This window comes from Uloborus diversus, chromosome 2 (genome assembly GCF_026930045.1).
Source record: "Uloborus diversus isolate 005 chromosome 2, Udiv.v.3.1, whole genome shotgun sequence".
NCBI lineage: Eukaryota > Metazoa > Arthropoda > Arachnida > Araneae > Uloboridae > Uloborus > Uloborus diversus.
The window spans coordinates 91609294-91630587 of NC_072732.1; the positions used below are offsets into that span (position 1 = coordinate 91609294).

The window sequence follows — 21294 nt, forward strand, 5'->3', positions numbered from 1 at the left end:
CTCTTATGCTGCCTTATTTATGGACTTTCAGTTTATGTAAACTGACAACTGGTAAGCATTATTTGTAATGATGTTGCCACTGTTTCTCACCAGTCACCTAAACTTAAGTTGATGGTATCTAACAAAAAGTTTACATAAAAAGAAATACAAAGGAAAAAAAAATGAGACATCTACAAAACTAAGAGGGTAACTCTTTTTTTCCTTTCATCCAACTTAACTTCAGATGGTACAAAATTATTTTAAAAGGAATTAATGCACATACATGTGCACAATACAAAAAGAAATAGTTGCATATGTTTGTAGCACCTTATTATTCAGTTTCCTCCTTTTAGAAAAAAAAAATACTTTTTCCATTTTTGTATTTGTAACTTTCATCTTTTGTCTTTTTACCGTGGTTTTAAGAGTTAGTTTCATGATCCTGACATATATTTGTGGTTTTAAACTCTTTATCGTAAGTTAATTTTATGATCTTGCTACCCAGAAGGATTACTAATTTTAATTTCGAAAGATTCATGTCATATCTTGTGCAATGCATTTTTAGATAGAACACAGAAATGATAATAATTTTTAGTAGAAAAAAAAAAACTGTGAGACACAATGCAAACAAATTTTGTGTAAAACGTTTTATTCAGTAGAGTTTGTATACAAGTAAAATATTTTAAAAAACCGTTTATCACAATTGAAAACCAACCAAAACGTAAGACATATACCAAAAAAAAAAAAAAAGTAAAAACACTACAAAACCTTCTTATACGCGCAGATATGAGATACAAAAGCATACAATCGATGTACAAAAATAACTCACATAAAAAAGTAATATCATGAGTTGCAAAAAAGTTTTTAACCTGCATAGTAAACATGCAATAATATACTTTGATATGAAATGCCGATTTTGTCAACACGTGTTTCAAGTTCAAAAATGAAAATGGTACTAATTATTTTACTTACCATATTAAAAACAATTCTTTTTGTATAATTATTTTCAGAACTTAAATTTTGTAACTGGATTTAAAAGAAAAGAATAATTGAAAGAAAATTATTTTGTAAAGGGTTCAATTACTCCAGATGAAACTAGAGAAGTAAAATTATCGTATAGAAAGCTTTTTTTTTTTGATCTGAGAACGAGTGAATCCAGTTATTTTATCTTGCTTTTGAAAAATAAATAGCTTCATAGTTAACAAAAATAATTACAATAATTGTGAAATAGGGAAAAAATTCATTAAAGTGAGAAGACAGACTACTGTTGTACTATTCTAGTAATTAAATCGTATATTGCTTTATGCCAGATAGATTTTCTAGCATTTAAAGAAATAACATCAAACTCTTCAGTAAAGTCGAACTCCGATTGCCATTATCGATCATTTTGTTCATGTTCAAACAGAAGTATTTATTGAATAAAAGTATTAATAATAGTGTAATAATAATAAGTAAATAAAGTGGAGAAGTATTTATGTCTAGTAGTATATAAGTACAATATTATAAGAAATCATAACTTTTAAAATTTAATTTTATATTGCAAATGAGAATATTCTGAAAAATAAATAGCTGCCTCAGAAAGAAACACAATGCAACATCATTTTCAATTCATTACAAAATATGACTGCAATTTAGCAGCAATAAATAAATTTGAATGCTAGGAACAAAACATGGAAAATAAACTTTTCTTTTAAACTACACGAAAACCATTTTCTCGCTGCCAGAGCCGGCCTTAGCAGATGCGGGGCCCGATTTGAGAGATCTGACGGGGCCCTAAACAGAACGGTGATACAAAATCGAGGTGCCGACCGATTTTTCTGATTCAGGCAAGGATTCGAAACTGCCCCAATTGTCCGTCTTCCTTCAAATTTCTACATCACATTTCTTTTTTAATTTTTTTATTATTATTATTATTAAATGAAAGAATGAATGAATGACCACAAAAATAAGTGTAAATTTTAAGAACGTAAGAAAAATAGCTCTGAGAATATTTATGCTCAATCATATGCGTTTGGTACACGAGAAAAGGGGGGGGGGAAAAGAAGTGTGGGGGTTAGGGAATGGCGCCTCGGCTGCTGATTTCTTGTTTTTTTTTTTTTTTTTTTTGTAAAATTGGACGATATTGTGGGATTTTAACATGATTGATTAAATTAATTCCAAAAAATGTGGAATATGGCCTCCAAAACCGGGACGGATGACCACTGTAGACTTTCTTCTTTCAATTCAAAGTTCGTTTATCGTGAAATAACACTAGAAAAGTCCATTTAGTTAGAATTTTATTTTCGTGGAATAAATCAATCCACCCATAAAAAATCATTTTATGTATCGATCATTATTGTGCAACTTTGAGAATATGAAAAGTGAGGGGGCAATTCCCTTCACCATTGGCAGTGAGCGGGCGGTTGCTCCCCCCGCCCGAGGAGGGGGGTACTCTCGTACGAGCCGCCTACGCAATTTACAGCTTAGACGGAAAAAGAAAATGCACCAAAATTTATCAGTTCTAAAAAAGGGATTTTAGACTACATGCAAAAAATCAGCCGTCTTTGCATGGGATGTCAGAAGTGGAACGGAATTGCAGGGAACGGAGGAGCTCTTCTTGGGTAATTTTTCGAAATTGAAGTTTAAAAACAGCAGTTTTGGTACGGAGATAAAAGTTTGGGGGGGGGGGGGCGTTAGAGGTCAGATAAACCACCCACGCTCCCCGGAAGGGTCTTCAAAGCCAACGTCTAAAATCACAAATTTGGACAATTCTGTGTAAAATGAAGGGAAAGGAGTAAGGCGGAGGTTTCCTGCCTACGGAATTATTTTAAAAATTTAAAAATAAGTTTAGATTAATTTTGGTAATGATAGGAAATTAAGGGTTCCTCTAAAAAAAAATTTCCGGAATTTTAGTCCCAAGGTGATGTTGATGAAAATGGAGATGAAAGGAATTTAGTGATCTCCTATCGAGGGCTTTAAGGCGCAATTTTAGACTATCGTTGGTAAAGTTAGGGCATTCAGTGACTCTTTGAAAAATTTTCCATATTGAAGTGTTAAAAACTCAATTTTAGGCTCTGTTTGGAAACAATGGAGGAAAAGGGAAGTGATTCTTCCCTTATTTTTTTTTCGAAATTGAAATCAGTTTTATGCTATCCAAGAGAAAGAAGGGTTCGAGAGTTCTCTCGTAGTAGTATTTTCTAAAACGAAAATTTTAAGCTATTGTGCTGATTCTAAAGAAAGGGGTCATTAGTTAGGAAAAAGGTTTCAGATAACTTTATCAGAAAATATTTTAAAATTTAAATCTTAAAAGCAATATTTTAGGCTGTCTTTGCGGCAGGGGCGTGCACGGGGGAGGGGGGGGGGCAAGAGATGGGGCATCTGTTGTCCTGGGCACGAGCCTGAAGGAGATCCAAGATTTTTTAAACTAGGGGTGAAATATAGGGGTAAACAATATAAAAGGGAGGCTGGGAAAAGTCATTTGTGACGGCCCAAAATTTCTGTGCTTTGGAGACGTTAGAGGAGAAGAAAGGGAGGAGGGTGGTGAAACTTATGAATTTTCCTTCCTTGGAAATCCTTTAAAATTGAAACTGAATGATGTACTTTTAGTCAGTTTTTTTGTGATAAAGTTGAGGTAAGGAGTAGCTTCCTCCTGAATTTTTTGAAATTTAATTTTAAAAACGCATCTTCAGTCACGTTAGGGGAGATATGTCAGGATTTGATGGATGCTCCAAGAAATTTTTTGGGCTTGAAGACTTAAAAACCTATTTCCAGGCAATATGTAGAAACGTTAGAAGATTAATGGCAATTTGCTTTATAGAATTGTTATGGAGAGGTTTTACGCTAATAAATGCACACAGTATTTGAAGTATCTTTTGTTTGCTTATTTTTCAGAATTGCACCTACGTTAGCGTTAATTGTGTATTAAAAAAATTGTCATTACTGCTGAGTTTTAAGATTTTTTATCAATACAAATGAAGAAAGTAAAAAAATAATAAAAGTAAATATATAAATGAAATAAATTAAAAAGATTGCTTTGGAGATTCCTGAAATTTCGGAATCTCGGGGGTAAATTTCCGCATTGCCAATGTGATAGTAAGATCCTGGGATAGGGGCAGGGCCTGATTAACGCACGGTCCGGCGGGTCCGTGGACCTGGGCACCACAAATTTAGGGGCACTAAAATAGACTAAATTAAATTACTTCCTTTTTTCTCTGTTAAAGGGAAAGTTCCTTCTCAGCTTTGAAAATAATCAAAAATCGTTTGAGAAGATGCGCTTCTCAGGATAATTTACAGGCGTTTTTCTTATTGACCATTGAAAATTCCGTGACATCAAAATTAGATTTCGATGATGTGATCGACACATTTGCATCTGTTAAAGCCAGAAAGAAGCCTTTTTAAAACTTAATGTCAGAATTAGTTAGTTTTTTTTCTTTCTTTTTTTTTGTTGCTATTTTTGCAGTTTTAAATTGTTTTTTAATTCATTGTTACCTTAAGGTACGGCAATTTAACTATGATTAGTATGGTGACTATCAAGTGTTTGGTATTCAAATCCCAGGTTTCTGCAGTAATGTGTAGGTTTCTAGTGTATTAGGTTTCTAGTATAAAACATTGACTTTGAAATTGTGCTGATTTTCGCAGGGGGGGCACCAATTTTTACTCAGGACCTGGGCACCAGTTTGTCTTGATCGGGCCCTGGATAGGGGCCCGTATTAATTGCTGATAATCATTAAAAATTTGTACTTTGGTTCCCCACTACCTAGTTCCTTTCTCTTGACCGACGGTTATAGGGTACAGCGGGTATGGCCTTAGATATGGATTTAAAAATGTTCAATCGGCCATATGTTTTTTTTTCTTCTTCTGGAAATGTATCTGACACTACTAGTTTCAGATAGGTTTCTAGGGACAGATATTTGCTTACTTTAATAGGGATGCTAAAAGTCTCAGGGAATCCCCCCTACTCCCTTAATCACACTGAAAGTAGCTCCATACCCCCAGCTTAAATATCAGTTAAGTATATTATAATTATTATCAGTTAAGTTCATTTGAACTTTTTATTTTCTTTATTTTCTTGTTTATTTTTGCGAGGGGATTTTTTTTTTTTTTAGAACGGGCCCCTGCTGGCGCGGGGCCCTATTGGGCTCTTTTGCTCTAATTGGCTTAAGGCCGGCTCTGCTCGCTGCAACTGCGTAAAGAATTGCATTGAGAAATATTTCCAGCAATGAAATTATTTTCTGGGCACATCCGAACACGATTCTCCACTATTTCCGTAATGAATCGAGAGATGGCGCTTCTTGTTCTCAATAGTAGTCTTTTTGCTGCTCTTGCAACGGCATACAGCAATCAAACAAGCTGAAAATCCACATATTTCAGCTAAGAAAAATCCTCCACCTAACAAAGCAAACATTGTGGGATCAAAGCAGAATATGTGCTCATTATTTTCAGGTCTTTGGCCAAATTTGTGAAATAATCCTTCAATATTCAAATCTGAAAAACAAAGTAGAATTTAAAAAAGAAATAAATGAATGAAATGCTAATGTATAATTTAAAAAAAGGAAACGGACAAAAGGCGATGATCAATTTCATTTATGTACTGGACAAAAATTGTTGAAACTATGTGGAATATAACGAGAGTAGATAAATGATCTACTATATCGAAAGCTACATGGGCATCAAACTGTTGTATTTTCATGCTGTCTTGATCCAATTTTTTCCAAGGGTTTCAACTTAAAATAGTTATTTAAATTTTAAACCCGAGAATTTTTTGAGCTAAGACAACAAATGTATAAAATGAAGGGGATTTTCAAATAAGTGAGGACAGTGGGGTGGTTTAAAAATACATGTAAACAACAAAAGTTTCCTCTAGATACCGGGACACTCCGTAATATTTTTAAACTTGTGGATAGTAATGTACTGGAAGAATTTTAGCTTCTTGTTTCAACTGAACGAGGTGCTTAAGCCCCTCCCCTGAACTTTACACCTGTGGGGGAGGGGGTTAATAAAATACATTGAACTGAAAAAACAGTGCTACTTATTATAATACACACTAGTAATATGCAAATACATTGAATTAAAATAATTATTTATAAAAAAAAATAATAATAATAACAGCTGGGGAAATTAAATGTTTCTAAACTTGTAGTATGTTCTATACTACTGCTAATGTTAAATTAAGGAGTCATTAAGCACCCTCTTAAAATTTGAGTTAGAAGCTAAAACTTTTACACCATAATACCATAATACAATTAGTCAGCCAAAAAAAAGGGAGGCGGGGGTGTCCTGAACTTTAGTACAAAAAAAAAAAAAAAAGAACCATCCTAGAATACAGTTAAAAAGTTCTAACTTTTAAAATTGTATATGCATTTCAGGTGATATTTAGTGATTAAAATGGTTCAAGATTACATTTTAAATACACATTGATTTTATTTAATGAAAAAACGGTTTGTTTTTAGTTTTTTTTAGTCCTGTTTGCTTCGTTTCACATTGTAAAAAAAGTAAACACGTTACCAGTTTCAAAAAAAAAAAGAGAGAGAGAGAGAGAGAAAAAAAACCGGGGTGGGGGGGGGGGGGGCAAATTAGCGCGCAAAATTATGACTAACGTAGAATTGCAGTTTTATGCTCATTAAAGTACATAACTTAGAGCGATTCTAGTTTTTGATTTTCATATCATTATTTCGAATTGAGTTAATATTTACTTTACTTTAAAGCTATTATTATTGTTATTATTTTTTTTTTTGCAGGTTAACAATTTCTTACCAATTGGAGAAGGAGCAGTAACAGGTGATGCATAATTTTCAGGAACAATTGAATTTGATCCTTGAAAATCATCTGCTTGTATAGCAACGCTTTTTGATAGTGTAACAGAGGCAAGAACTGACTGATCAGATGATCTTTTTCTTCTTCCAAAAGACGAGACAGTCTCTGTGTCATCGTCTCGTCTCCCAGTTGGAATCTGGCACAGTACCTAGAAAATATTGAGCCATGTTTCACTTTCAATCAACTGAGAAATGATAAGCACATTATAAACCAAACCTGATCCAGAAACGGGTTGTTGAAAAAAACATAACAGGAGAAAATTTGAATTGAAAAGCTTACAGATGCAGTGAAACTCCGATTTTATGTTTCTCTAGGGACTGGTTTGAAAAAAAAACGTAAAATACGGGAAATGCACAGAAAATAAAAATCAAATAGAAAAAACTAAAGGTGGTAAATATCACTCTTTTAAAATATATGGCATCTATATTTTACGAAAAGAACATTATTGTACAAACCATTTTAGATAATTTTAACACATTTATAGTTAGTCCGTAACAGTTCGTAATGTAACGGGAAGGAGTAGTAGCATTTCTGCTTTCATAGATTTTCTTTCAACAGCGTGAACTAGTTTTAAAACGAGCTGATGTGACTTTCATCATGGCTTTCTTTTACGTCAATTTAATGATAGTAGTGTCGTGGAGTAAGCAAGGAAAGATTTTTTTTCACCCCTAGTTCGTCGTGAGCTGAATCCAAAAAAGCGTTTTACAGAGATTAATTTTCCCAATATCAACATTTTAGCGTCATTAAATGGACTATAAAAATGAATTCTAACGACCACCATTAGCGCAAAACTAAAACCTGATTTAAAAAAAAAATGCCGTCAAACTGAGCGACCAAAAGCTTGGTAGTATAGTGCCAAATTTTCGTCAAATTATAACATCACTTGAGTTTGCATTAAAATTAACACTGACCCCCCCCCCAAAAAAAAAGTATAAAGACCAGTTTTCTAACATCCGGATGCAACCAAAACGGGAAGCGTACAACAAGACCCCACTAGGAGTCTACATTAAGGTGGGCCGAAAAAATCGAATTTCTGCAAAGCACTTAGTCAAAATGCGGAAAATTTCTGACTCTTTAACACTATTGTTGTGCTTAGTTTCGTGACTCTGAGTTGATGTCTTTTTTAAGAGATTTGAATTTTGGAGATTTTTAGAAAAACATCAAATGAGAAAATTTAAAAAATATTTTAAATTTCGCTGAACTTTAAGCCTTAGTGCTGTAATTTTTTAACTTCCTAACACAAACTACTGCGTAAAATTGAAGCCTGTAAGTTTTTTCTGCTCTGGCAAAAGGCCTGAATTTTGAGAATTTTACATAAAATTTCTTAAATACGAGAGACACTTTACAAAGTAGCTACATATTTAATACCCTGCAATAACTAAAACAGAAGGGAGTGTCCTTCTGTTTTAATTCTTACTCGCTATTTGCATTTAGATTTACTTTCGAAGCCGCTACCTAGGTTTTGATGAGGACTGTGCGATCAATACGTCTTGCCTCTCTTACATATGGTAACATAAATTCATTGACACAGAATATATTTATGAAAAAATGGGCAGCACAAGGAAGTGAACGCATACTCGTGATTTGAAAGGGACTTGATTCTCTCCAGTATTATCATTAACAACAACAGCAACAGCAAATAGAAAAAAGGAGCTTAAACAAATCAGACCTTTGACCCATCAAGTCTCGAGAATCCCTACTCATATCACAAGCAGAAGACTTTAAATATCCAGCCAAAAACCTTTTAAAAAACTTTTATTGCCGTTTATATTGTATTTACCAGCCATCCCAGTCTCATTTACCGTCCGTTCTCGAAAGCAAAGACTACCACTCAGTACAGATTCCATTTCAAAAAGGGGCAATAGGTTGAGGATGGGCACTTTCCGCTCGCTCTTGCTATCTCTGTCTTTTTCTACGTTACATTGGAAGAACTGCTGAATACGTTTTTTTCGCACCTTTTATTTCCGGGTTTCCCTCCATATTTCATCGAATCAGAGCGGACCTGACGCATGCGCAAATCGGCGCTAGGTCTCAGCTAATTAAAACAAACAGAAATTTCTTTTTCCCTTGTAAGCTTTCTTTATGTTAATGTTTTATGCTTTGTGTCTGTTTTTGTGTATATTGAGATTGTTTCAGTTAGAGCTGGTTGCTCCTGAACTGTTCTGTTCTCCCCAATCCCCACTTCCGGTTAAACCATCACCAGGATTGGTATTGTGGTGATTGGAGGAGTTTAAATAAGCAAAATAAATAAATAAATAAATAAAATATAGAGAAGTGTCCTTATAACTCACCGGTTTACAGTTTTCAAGACAAGTTTCCACTTCCGCTTCCAATTCTAGGAGGCTGCTTCCAGTAAAAGTAAAGGCTTCCAAGTAACCTTCTAATGACTTACTCTGTGGTTCAATTGTTCGCACTTCTCTCATCATCTTTGCTTCAACAGGACACCTGCAAATGTATTTTCAGACGTATAGTTAGCATCACATTTATTACCTACTGGTGTCTTGAAAAAAAAAAAGCATTATTAATTCAGAAGAATATCGCAAAGACTGTTTTCAAACATTTAGAAACTTTGATGACTAATTATCTGTACCTAATAACGTACTATTTCATTTTTTATCTACCTTTCAGATTACAAAGCAGAAAGAGTACAAATTTTGCTCTTTTTTTTTTTTTTTTTTTTTTTTGTCCATTTTCTCCACCTAAACAAAGTGAAAAACATTCTGGTATTGATAGCTGATTCACAAGGTTTAAAAAAATAACACATAGCAAATGTCTAACATTGTTACATAGTGTCCCGTAGGTAATTTTACGATAAAACACTCCAACATTTTATGAACAAATCTTGATTAATAAAATACGAAAAGGAAGATAACAAGAAGCTTAATTAAATTGCAAAATATGAACTTCTTTGCAATATATACTCTAAGGAACTACATAAAATTGTTGTAGTCCTTGAAAAAAAAAAAAAAAGCAAGGAAGTTCTTTTAGTTTAGCGCTACTGTATTAATATATCGAAATGACTTCTGTCCAGCTATGTATCAGTATTAACAGGGGCGGCATTTCAGCATTTAATTTGGGGGGTCGAGTTTCTTAAATATGTATTGCAACAGTGCGGTCCCAAACACACATTAGCTAAGAGGAAGTGGTCACGAAATCGGTTTAATATGAATAAAAATTTGTGTTTAGAAACAATTGAAATTTTGATTCACTTTTTAATAAGTTATCATACAAAACATTTCGAAAGTTTTGATACCTTTTGTAAAAGTTTTATTGCATGACTTTTGGAATTCAGACGAGCAGGGAATCGTGTTACTAATCTATCAGTGCCCAGTGTCGTGCTGTTTTGCCAGTACAACTAAATAGAAAAGTTTTTTTTTTTTTGCCCATTGTGCTTCAGAAATAATTCTCAAACCTCCTGAGACATAAAAAAAAACTTTCTCTACTAGCTGAGCTGATTGGAATAGTTAAAAGATAATTCAAGTAATAAAGTTATGGATGAAAACATTTTTATATCTTGCTCTTCAAAATCACCCAGGCAACTTAAAAAGTTGTGAGGGGTTTAATTTTTCATCATTGAATAATCTAGTCTCGTTGGCACTCTCAGCTTCAATGAGATGTCATCTGCCTCCAGCTCTGTTATTCGCGATTCCAGACTGATGATGAGTCCATAACAAGGACGAAACTGCAATCTCTGGATGTGATAACTGGTCTGTCAGTTTATTGCTTGTAATTTTTCTTGCCTCATGCTAAAAATTTTACTCATATTTGAAACATTTCATTTTTTGTTTTCAAAAACCAATCCAGATAATATAGAGCCAACCATACAGAAAAATAACTATCATCAAATCTTGTGTTAATTTCATTCGAAACTGAATCTATTACTTCATACAAATATTAAAAACTCAATGTTTGACTTCACATCATAATGTGGATTTTTGTCACTTTTTTTTTTTTTTTTTTGATTGAATTGTGGTTTGAATAGTCGGAAAATTAAGGGCAGCGGATTGGAGATGTTTTGATAGGGTGAACTTTTTTAAAAACGTTCCTCTATACAAACAAATTGAACAAACATTCAAACAAAATCATACATGCGAAAGGGCATGAGCTTTTCAACCATTGAAGGAATCGTTTTGCAATAATTCCTCCAGTCGTCAATTCACTTGCTTTGAAGTTACGGAGACATGTTTTTATGGTTTTAACTCTTGAAGATCATCTTATGTCACTCCGAGATTGCATAATTATAGAGCCCCATAAAAGGTACTTGTTGATAAATATATATATATATATATATATATTTTTTTTTTTAATTCAATAACCACGTGCATTTTTAAGAAATATTTATGAAAGCATATGATGCATGAGCAGCTGAAACGTGTTTCTAGCATAAGAAAGCGATGAACACTAATTAAATAAATATACACTTAAAAAATGAGCGTAAAAGTGAATGTAAAATATCAAGGAATTTCCTTGTGAAAACCGTGCAGCCACACCACTTCGCATGGGCCTCTCCTATTGGACATACCATTGATACACTGGACACACAAGTATGAAATATTTAGCCTATATGAGGAAATGTCTTTTTTAGTCAAAATTAACTATGGTTCTCTATCAGTTTTTTATGTTTTTATAAGGCCGGAAAATACTTCATGAATTTCTAAGTCATCATCCAAATAACAAAAAATGCTTTTTCTAGTCAGAGAATGTGTGGAGTTTCATCAAATAGTTACTGAGAACCAGTGCGTTTTTTTAATGAACATTGATTACCGACTTACCTAAATTGAATTCACCCATTTCCTATCATTCTGCTCAAAAAATTTGGGGGTGCGACCGCCCCCTCTTGACCCCCCTATTTGCCGCCCCTGAGTATTAACCATATGTGGTTTCATATACTTTCCTTCCCTACTGGTCTTGCCAGTCATCTTATGGAATACTATAATGCATCCCATCTAACGTGCATGTAAATTTTACAGGCCCTTTTTGAAATTAATGTTGCGAGGAAAGGTTGTCCATAAACTCTTGAAATTGTTCTAAAATACTCATTAGAAATCTTAACAACAGTGAAATTGCTTACCAAATTAATTAAGACCAATTGTAAGCAGGTTTATAAAAAATAACTGCTAGGCAGCGAAAAATCAATTTTTTGACTTACATACACAACACATACAAGCCATGATACTCGTAAATACTTTGAAAACATCTCATAACTTCTATGCTTAAGTTACTTACTCAAATCATGGCCCCACTAGATGGCGCTAACGTTTAACGGGCTATGACAATTTATGAATTTTCTCTGTTAAACCAATGCAGCTCATGAATCCAACAATCAATGTCAACGTTTCAAAGTCTGTTTATTTTGCATTGGACGTCGCACAGTGGGGCATTTGAGCTAAAAAGCTGGCCATAAATCAAATTTTCCAAATATAATGATTATTCTGCTAGTTTTTCACTAAAAAATGGTTGCTAATAATAAACTCGGGCAAGTTATATGTATACTCTTAATTTTGCTGGCGCAAACGCAACCCATAAAAGTTATACCGATTATTAACTGGCTTAGATATGTAAAATGAAACCAAACAATTTAACAGTTTTGAAGTACATATTTACTAACTGTTAAACAGACATTCGACACAGTGAAATGTACAAAAAATTAAAGCAGATCAAATTAATTATAGTTTTGCTGTTTTACACGTACATGGGACATGATGCTGATGAAAGTCTACAAACTTTTGTCACATCAGTATCACTATCTTCAAAACAAAAAGATTTTAAAAATTTTATGGCTTCCTTCAATATCGTTTGCCTTTTTCTCTTCATGTTAGATGATCTAACGCTACTCAAATATGGATCAGAAGTTAAGAAGAGTCTATTTAAAACGTCTTCGTTACAATCCTTTCTGGAAATTTTTCTGGTGAATTTTTCTCTGTACTGCCGAAAATGCTTGTTTCTGGCTTCTGCGGCCTATTCGAACAACTGATCGATTGGTAACAAGGCATGCGATATAATACTCGGTGCATGAACTAGTATCTTGTGGACTATTGGTGGCATAGGTTGCCAGGCATACAAATTTACATAATACTTCGCAGTATCCATGGTATACATGCCAAATTGCTCCACATTTAGGTCGAAACCCGAAGATATCACCTCCAATATTATTTTAAATCGGAGAATTAGTTCTAAATCTATCCCTGTAATGGCAGCTGCTTCATTCACGTCACCAAAAAATCTACGAGACGTGTTTCCATCATTCGTGTTTCCATAGCCAACTTTAGGTACGTCAACCAGCAATCCCATTTTATTCTTGAATTCTTTTTGAATTATCACTTTGGCTGCCTTAATTTGATCTTTTTCATTTTTCTTTGTAATACGACCTTTGAATACTCCTGCTTTTATCTTATATGATAAATGTAATAAAAATTCGAAAAACCGAATCCTAGCGTGCAGAATAGATCGCCCGAATTTAAAAGTCTCTGGATCTTCTGCGCTTTTTGCTGATAAGTCATTAAAGGTTTTTGACGTGCTACCGCATATATAGCAGCGCATAGTAGATGCAGTGTCAGTGACCGCATTACACACTTTGCCGTCCACCATTGTAGGCAGTAACAAATGTTTTATTTTAATTGTTTCACTAACATTTGTTGGAACTAAGTTTTTTGCTTGATTTTCTATATACCAAATCCCTTTGTTTTTGATGTCTTTGTTCTCTTTAATAAACCTTATTCTAATAGGTCTGCAAAATCTAGGTGACGATGGACAAGGATTCTGCCAGATAACATTATTGCCAGACATTAATCTAAGAGGCACAAGAGAACTGAGGAAAATGTGAGCATTAGTGCCATCCTCATTTTCAAATTTTTGTTTGTACTGGCTTTGCTTTGATCCGTCACAACCCCACTTAAAAATCAACACAAAATCTGCAGCTTCTTCATGACTGTATGCTTGGAACACTGGCTCTAAATACATGCACAATCTAAAGACTGTGTGATCTACTGAATCTTGCAACTGTATTTGAGCACAAGTTTCATCGACAAACGTTTTCGGATAACATTCTCGCTTTGCTTTTTGTACATATTTATAACAAGGATAAACATCTTTGTTAGCCTGCTGTATGACTTCATACTGACTTCTAGACAAATTAGCTTCAACAAATATTGCTAAAGCCTCTTCCGGCGAGTGTTTTTTGATAGTAATGCAACCAGCAGTGACTGTTTTCGAAACTTTGTTGCTCTGGTTGGAGACTGATTTATGTCTTGTATAACTTTTGCCACGTCTGTGTTGCCTATGGCACGATGACTCATTTGAGCAGCATACGATAATTCATCAACAACAACATTTTTTCTTAGTTCCGATGTTTTTCGGCGCTTCGTTCTTTCACTCGATTCTCCGAAATCCTTACTGGGTCTTCCTAATCATAAAAGACCCGGAACTGAGTAGGTAGGTAACATAACCCCTTCTTTTAACCAATTTTGGTTGTTTTCTAGAAATCGGCTTTCCATTCTATTACATGTCATCCATTTTCGCATGTACACAATTTTAAAACTGTTAATGGTGTTTTTAACTTCCGACAATTTTTCACAAGGGCAGTTAGTAATTTTAGCTAGATTTTTAATTAGTTCTTTAAACTTTCCATCAAAGGACTTTTCTGTACTGCCAATTAACATCTAATACAGTTGTATTCGACTCATAGATGTAACAGAAGCCTGTGAACCTAAAAACAACCGAAAAAAGAGAAATAAATAAAAATCACAACTGCTCTATTTATCGCGTTATTATTTCTTCGGGCAAATTCGGACAAACTTTTAGTTTAGATTATCAAAATAGAGATTCTGAAGTATCACGGGGTATAATTTTCAATGAGTACAAATGAGTACAACATGTTTAAAAACCTTCACTTTTTTTAGGAATTGCAAAAAAAAAAAAAAAACATATAATTTTTGTGAAGTTTGACGAACCGTACTAATGTAACTATAGTAGCTTAAAATAAATAAAAACTGATGAATAATAGTGCACAAACCTTGCTCAACCCCGTCCATAGTAAATTACTTCACTAGAGTTACTTTTGACGTGAAAATAGTAGAATGAAGTAACTTCGAGAAACAGTAATGACTCAAACGAAGACAGCCGTATTTCGAAAGCTCTAAGTTCTGACTGCTGGTAAATTCGACTGGTTAGTCTCAGTGCAGAGGGAACACTTCCACGTGATGCCAAATTTATCTACCTTTTCTGAAATTTAAGGTCAAAGCTACTCATTAAAGTTTGCATTTTCGACTTTTGGCCAGCTTTTTGGCGTCGCCCATTTTGACCGCAAAAGGCGCTGCACGGGACACCTAAATCCACCAATCTGTTACGGCCTATAATAATTAAGTGGGGCCATGCTTAAATTTATGGGCATGCCACTAAAATTTTGTGCAGGAGACTGTCTTGCATGACTTTTTACGTGATTTTGCATATTCAGAGTTTTGCGCTACTTGTTCATGCAACTATTTAATAGGGAAGTTGCAACCTATTAAATGTTCATATTTTGGCTATTGCATATTGTTAATTGACCCTCAAAACTAAAAAATTCACCATCGCCGAATTTTAAAACACCGTGGTTGATTTTTAATGAATTTTTAAAAATCCACGCGCAAAAGTGCGCTCTTCTGAAACGTCACGAGCCTACGTCACAGGGCGCGAATGGGCAGCCTTCCGCCGAAGATCCCTTGTTTTCGCTAGGGACATTTTGAGCGCGCTGATATTTTTATTTTTTAGAAATTCAATAATCCTTTTGAACACACTATGGAGGCCGGATTCGTTAAAGCACAATCTAAATAATCTTCCTCAAATAATATCAATGGTGATATTCGAATATTTCCGAGAGGATGATAGGTTTAATGTTCCAGAAACGCGAGGAGATAAGCCTTTTACGTTCCATCTTCGAAGTCGAATGCACGTTCTTCGATTTCTCCCATGACATGGGAACCGGTTCGCTAGCGTTTCTCTCCTATCGGACGTCACTTCCTATGCCATCTGACGTCACAGGCGCTTGAACTTTAAAAATTAATTTTAAAAAAACTACTTATCGTATCGCAAAAATTTTTTCACCTATGATGTTCATACATGTTACTCTATCATATAAAAATAAAATTGAAAAATCGAAAACTTCCCTATTTCATATGCTGCCGAAAAAAAGTGGATAACAAAATTTAGTTTCTTATTATGCCTTGTTTTTTACTTATTTATTCAGTTCCTTGTTTTTGAAATGTCTGAAACTCGAATGTAACAAATTCTCAAAAGAAAGAAAAAACTGTTTTCTAAAAAAAAAAAAAATTAACATCAATATTCAGAAAAAAATACTAAACCAGTTGTAAAGAACACAAAAACATAAACTTGGATACAAGCTTTAAAATGCTGAAGACATTTTAGGACATTTCGTTCTTATCCAATTTGAGGGGAAAAAAAGTTAATTTCAATGCATTTTCTTCTTTTAAACTTAAATTGAATCATACGTGTAAAGAATTTTGCAGAGCGCATAATCCTTTGCCTATGTTTCCGACGAAAGTTCAAAATCCTCAAGACATTCATTTTTTTGAAAACTCCAAGCTTAATTTAAAAATACTTGTTTACATGCTACATCTTAGCTACCGCTTGAAACATCATTCTTGAGGAAAAAGGATAAAGTTGGATTAAAATATTCCTGAATATATTATTTTTTTAATCACTCAATTTATGCTTTTCTTTCATTGAAACCTGTGAGTTTCTTTGTTAAATCTTTTAATATATTTAGAATCAATGCTCAGTTTTCATTTATACAATCAAAGAAACATTTTTTTTTTTGAACAAAGCACATAACAAACTACTTTTCACCTATTAACGCGAAAAAAGAAAAGAAGAAATGTTAAATATTGATTCCCTTTTTTGCATTTAGGAAAAGGTGCTTAATCGACTTAAAAAGAAAGTATAAATTATGGCTGGTGTAAACATGAAATTATTTTATTGATTTTTTGTAGAATGTATAAGCGGTGCTGAGTAGTTGAAATAACAACAGTTAAAAAAAATACAGCTCAATTGCACAATATATATATTTAATCTTTTCTCTTCATATCTCGCCTTTAAAATTAAAAAAAATCTTAGAAATCCCGATAGTTTTAACTTTATTAGATGAAAGTGATGCACCAAAAAATTGAAAAATGTATAGATTTTGAAAATGTAATATGCATCTAGGAGTAACATGCTAAAAATTTTAAAGTGATACATTGAAAAAAACGAAGAAAAGGTGAATTTTTGACGCATTGAAAAAACATCAAATTTTATAAAATGTACATTTTATAAATTTTGAAGATGTGACAAAAAAGATGAAAATGATACACTTAAAAAATGAAGTCAAAGTATTCATGGAACGCATTTAGAAAGTTTGAAAAAAGTGTGACACACTTAAGTGACGAAAGTGTTGTACTAAAAAGATGATTAGAAGGTACAGATTTCAAATATTTCGAAGAGATGATAAAAGTGTGACGCACTAAAAATATGAACGTTATACACTTTAAAGATGTAGACGGTGTTAATGCAACACATTTCAAAAAGAAGAAAAAAAATTTGTCACACTAAAATAATGAAAGAGGTAAACTGAAAAGATGGTGAGAAGAGGCACATTCCACGCATTTTAAAAGAGTGATAAAAGTGTGGGACCCTTTTATACACTTAAAAGAGGAAGTCGAAGTACACATTCAACACATTTTAAAAGTAACTTTAGAGCATGCCTTAAAAGATGAATATACAAGGTGTATCAGTACAGTGTTTACAGACTTCCAGGGCAGATAGAGTACACCTAGACGATGGGAAATCACATTTCAATGCAATGATCGGAAACGCGAGCACAAGAAAGACAGTACAAATATGAGGTGAAAGCATGTTTATTATTTGTAGTACATCAAAAAAGCTGGTACGTTTCTAATGATAGATGTTGGTACGTAAACCGAAGCATCAGATGAGACGGTGCATGCGCACACGCGGTTTTTGTTGCCGCTTTCGCTTTGATGTTCGATCTTCAATGCGCCGGAGATGTGAGGCATACATCATGGCCCGGGCTCGTAATTTCGAATACCTACTTTGATGACGATCGTTGGCTCATTCATGTTTTTTTTTTCTTAGTTTGTTTTCGTTCTAAAGATTATAAACGTGTTTTCTTCTCTTATTCGTGCCTTGTCTTTTTGGTGATTTGTGTCGTCAATACCGCACCAGGAAAGCGTTTCCGACCATGCATTGCTATGTGGTTTTCCGTAGTCTTGGTGTACTCTATCTGCCCTGAAAGTATGTAAACGCTGTTTTGATAATAATAATGCTGTTGGAATAATTGTAATATAAGAAAACGCAACTCATTTCACTGTCCATGTTCTTAAGTTACCCACAATCACTGCTACGTAATGTAACATTAAAAACAACGACTTTTAAAGATTTGAATAGCCTTAGTGTTTGAACTGACAAAATATTTGAATACACCTACCATGACGCTAGACAAAACTATAAAACTGAAAAAAGTCGTTTTAATTGTTCATTTAGGCGAGGGCTATTGAAAAAATAATAAAAATGGAACCAAAAATTTAAGCATAATTTCTGACTGCATAATGTTTATTAGTTGGAAAAAAAATATTATAGCATACCTAAGTGACGAAAAATCAATGCACTTTGTTTTGAAAATAATTTGAATGAAGTGTTTCAAAGTACGAAATTTGATTAAGAAAAATATGTAATACTACTGAAAAAATATCAAACTAAACGATACTTTAGCCTATTTTTGAAAGGAAATTGCCAAAGACCAGACAGCGGTCACGGATCGTTACAAATCTCCTCAATTTACGTCTATTCACCCTAAATATGCACCCAGGATAAGCGGATTGTGTGTATGTATAGATCTTAGTTCGATTGCAACGGGAATCCAATATTTGTTGCTTGGATTCAAAAACGCAATGTTGTTTTCAATGTAATTTATTGAAGCTATATCACAATATTTGCTTTCCCAATATATTTGGCGTATTTTGCCAGTACAGTTTAGAGAAAAGGGGCGTTATTTCTAGCAAATACGGCAACTTTTGACCCCCGTTACATCCGAACTAGGGCCTATGCACTCAAAACGTTTCACCTGTGCTCTGCTCCTACCTAGTGAGCATTGACCTACATCCAATTTTTTTTCCCAAATTTGTGACCCTCTAGATCCCTTACGTGACCTTTCAATTCAGATTGTTCCGTTTGGTTGTGAGCATTTATAAATTATTTTATGTTAGTTAAAAAAGCAAGTGGAAGATAACTTTTATGCTATTTCAATGTCATAATGAAGTAAAATTACAATTTTTCATACCACAGATTTATTTTTTTAATCATTTCTTCAAATCAGTGTACTAACATTTGGTCGAAAATTTGTAATAGTAGTGAAGCAGTAAGTTAGCTCCCTTAAGCCAGGGCTTAGACAAAACTACATGCAATATACCAACAGCTTGATTACGTCAACGAGAGACAGCAGCTTTGTCCTTATTATGATCCAATCATTTTGGAATAGACTAGAAACGAGCTGGAGGTAAATGTCCATTGACGACTTGACCCATATCATTGCTGCGAAGTCTCGCAGATTTTTTTTTTTAGCAACCATGTTATTGGCACTCTCAGCTTCCAATGAGATGACATTAACCTCTCACGCGGTTATAGTCTATTCCAGACTGATGAGTCTATAAAAAGGACGAAACTGCAGTCTCTGGATAGCATAACCAGGCTGTCGATACATTGCATGTATCAATAGTTGATTACGACAGTTAAACATATAAACCTGCTTTCTAACATGTTTCAAAACTAAATGCGAGTAGTTGTTGGATTTTTCGAATGAATATTTAAAATGTTATGAATCAGAAACATAACTACTAATGGGGTAAAATTATCTGATCCTAATTTAAGCCACCATCAGTACTTTTCCTAAAAACAATCAATCATTATTTCCCAAACAGTCAAGATAGGTGGCAATTATTTTGTAGGGTGTAGCAAAGGAGTATTGATACAAAATGTCAATTTTGTATAATTCCGTAATTAAATGTTACCGTTCTTTTAAAAGAAACATAAACTTGCTTTAATTTAGAAAGGCAAAAGCTAAATACTAAACAGTTTCCCTAGCCATTAATAAAAAGCATCATGAACAACTAAGAACTTTGCATTTACCTATCTTCTTGAAGCAAATTTTCTACGTCCTTCCTAAAAGTTTCCATAAAGAATGTTTAATGGATGGTTAATGAAATAAACGTAAAGGAAGCGCTCTTTGCGAATAATGTGCTAGCTAAGTAAGAGAAAGTTAATTTAGAGCTCATTTTGTTAATTAAGTAGGGGTAATTATTTGACCCGCAGTTCTCATTGACTTAAATTGAAAAATAGTTCCTTAAAATAGTTAAAGCTTCTGAAACACTGAAACATGTTGTAAACCATTTAAGTAATATTTAAACTGAAAAGCTACTGAAAAACATAAGTGAATTAGTAGTGTGACTGAAATAATTTAAATTAGAATTCGATATAAATAGAACAAGACGTGCTTTGTGAAGGGATGATTTCGAATGAAATGGAATGTAGCAGATATGCCTTGAAAATTATAAAATAAGACAAAAAAGAACGCAAACACATTGGTGCACACTAGGGTGTAAGTGAACGTATAAGAGAAATAGTTCCATTGTGAGTTCATGAGTGTTGCCTTCAATTCAGGTTGTCCAGTTGTTCTGTTTAATACCATTAATTGAAAACTACATTCAGAAAATTTCCAAAACAATCAATTATCTTCATTCGGTATCAGGAGGAGTTATTGTTGTGAATGTAAAGCTAAATGATCTAAAACTGGTTTCTAAAGGAAAAATAAAAATTTCATTCCTGATATAATAATGATAACCACTCTTGTTTTCTCATTTTCCTTCCTTTTTCGTGCACTTCCATGTTATCTATAAAGAAAAAACTGAAATTTATTTAAGTTTTACATGTGTTCCAACCCGCGGGAGTCATCTTAATTGAAGAAATAGATTGTTGCTTTAGTAGCAACACGTCCGTCATCTTGGGGCTAATTGCTGCTTCCTTCCCATGTCTGCTATAATGAAGAAGCGTGTTTTGTTTCCTAAATTGTGCTTCTTGTTTTTGGATTAACATAGAGTTATTAAGAAACCACAACAAAGGAGCAAACACGGTTCTTCACCATTTATATTAACAATATGCTGTAGGGTTTGTTTGTTTGAATGCGCTAATCTCGGGATAGGGCTCCAGGCCTGGAACGTCGAATAGACGTATCTATGGTGACTTCACCTGATGGCGCGGGCTTTGCAATCCAGTGAGTGTAGGTTCGAATCAGTCATGAGGCAAATCTCGAGGTTCTTTAAAATTGAGCTAATTCTTACCTAATTTTTCAGAGAAACCCTAAACGATGCTAAAAATGATTAAAAAAAATACGTATCATTTATTTTGTTTTATTAATTAATTATTTAACTATTAATATAAAGCTGAAGAAATTGTTTGTTGTTTGAACTAGCTAATCTCAGA

The 21294-nt window shown here is 33.7% G+C and overlaps 1 protein-coding gene across 1 annotated transcript in view; it reads right to left on the reverse strand.

Moving 5' to 3' along the window:
• Positions 1 to 5136: 5136 nt before the first annotated feature.
• The window catches only part of LOC129216418 (uncharacterized), a 124612-nt gene continuing 108454 nt past the window's right edge, over positions 5137 to 21294 (reverse strand). The window contains exons 12-14 of the mRNA XM_054850633.1: positions 9060 to 9213; positions 6709 to 6916; positions 5137 to 5439 (exon numbers count right to left, since the gene is read on the reverse strand). Of these exons, the coding sequence (XP_054706608.1) occupies positions 5180 to 5439; positions 6709 to 6916; positions 9060 to 9213 (622 nt within the window). The 3' untranslated portion in view covers positions 5137 to 5179. The remainder of the gene's footprint in view (positions 5440 to 6708; positions 6917 to 9059; positions 9214 to 21294) is intronic.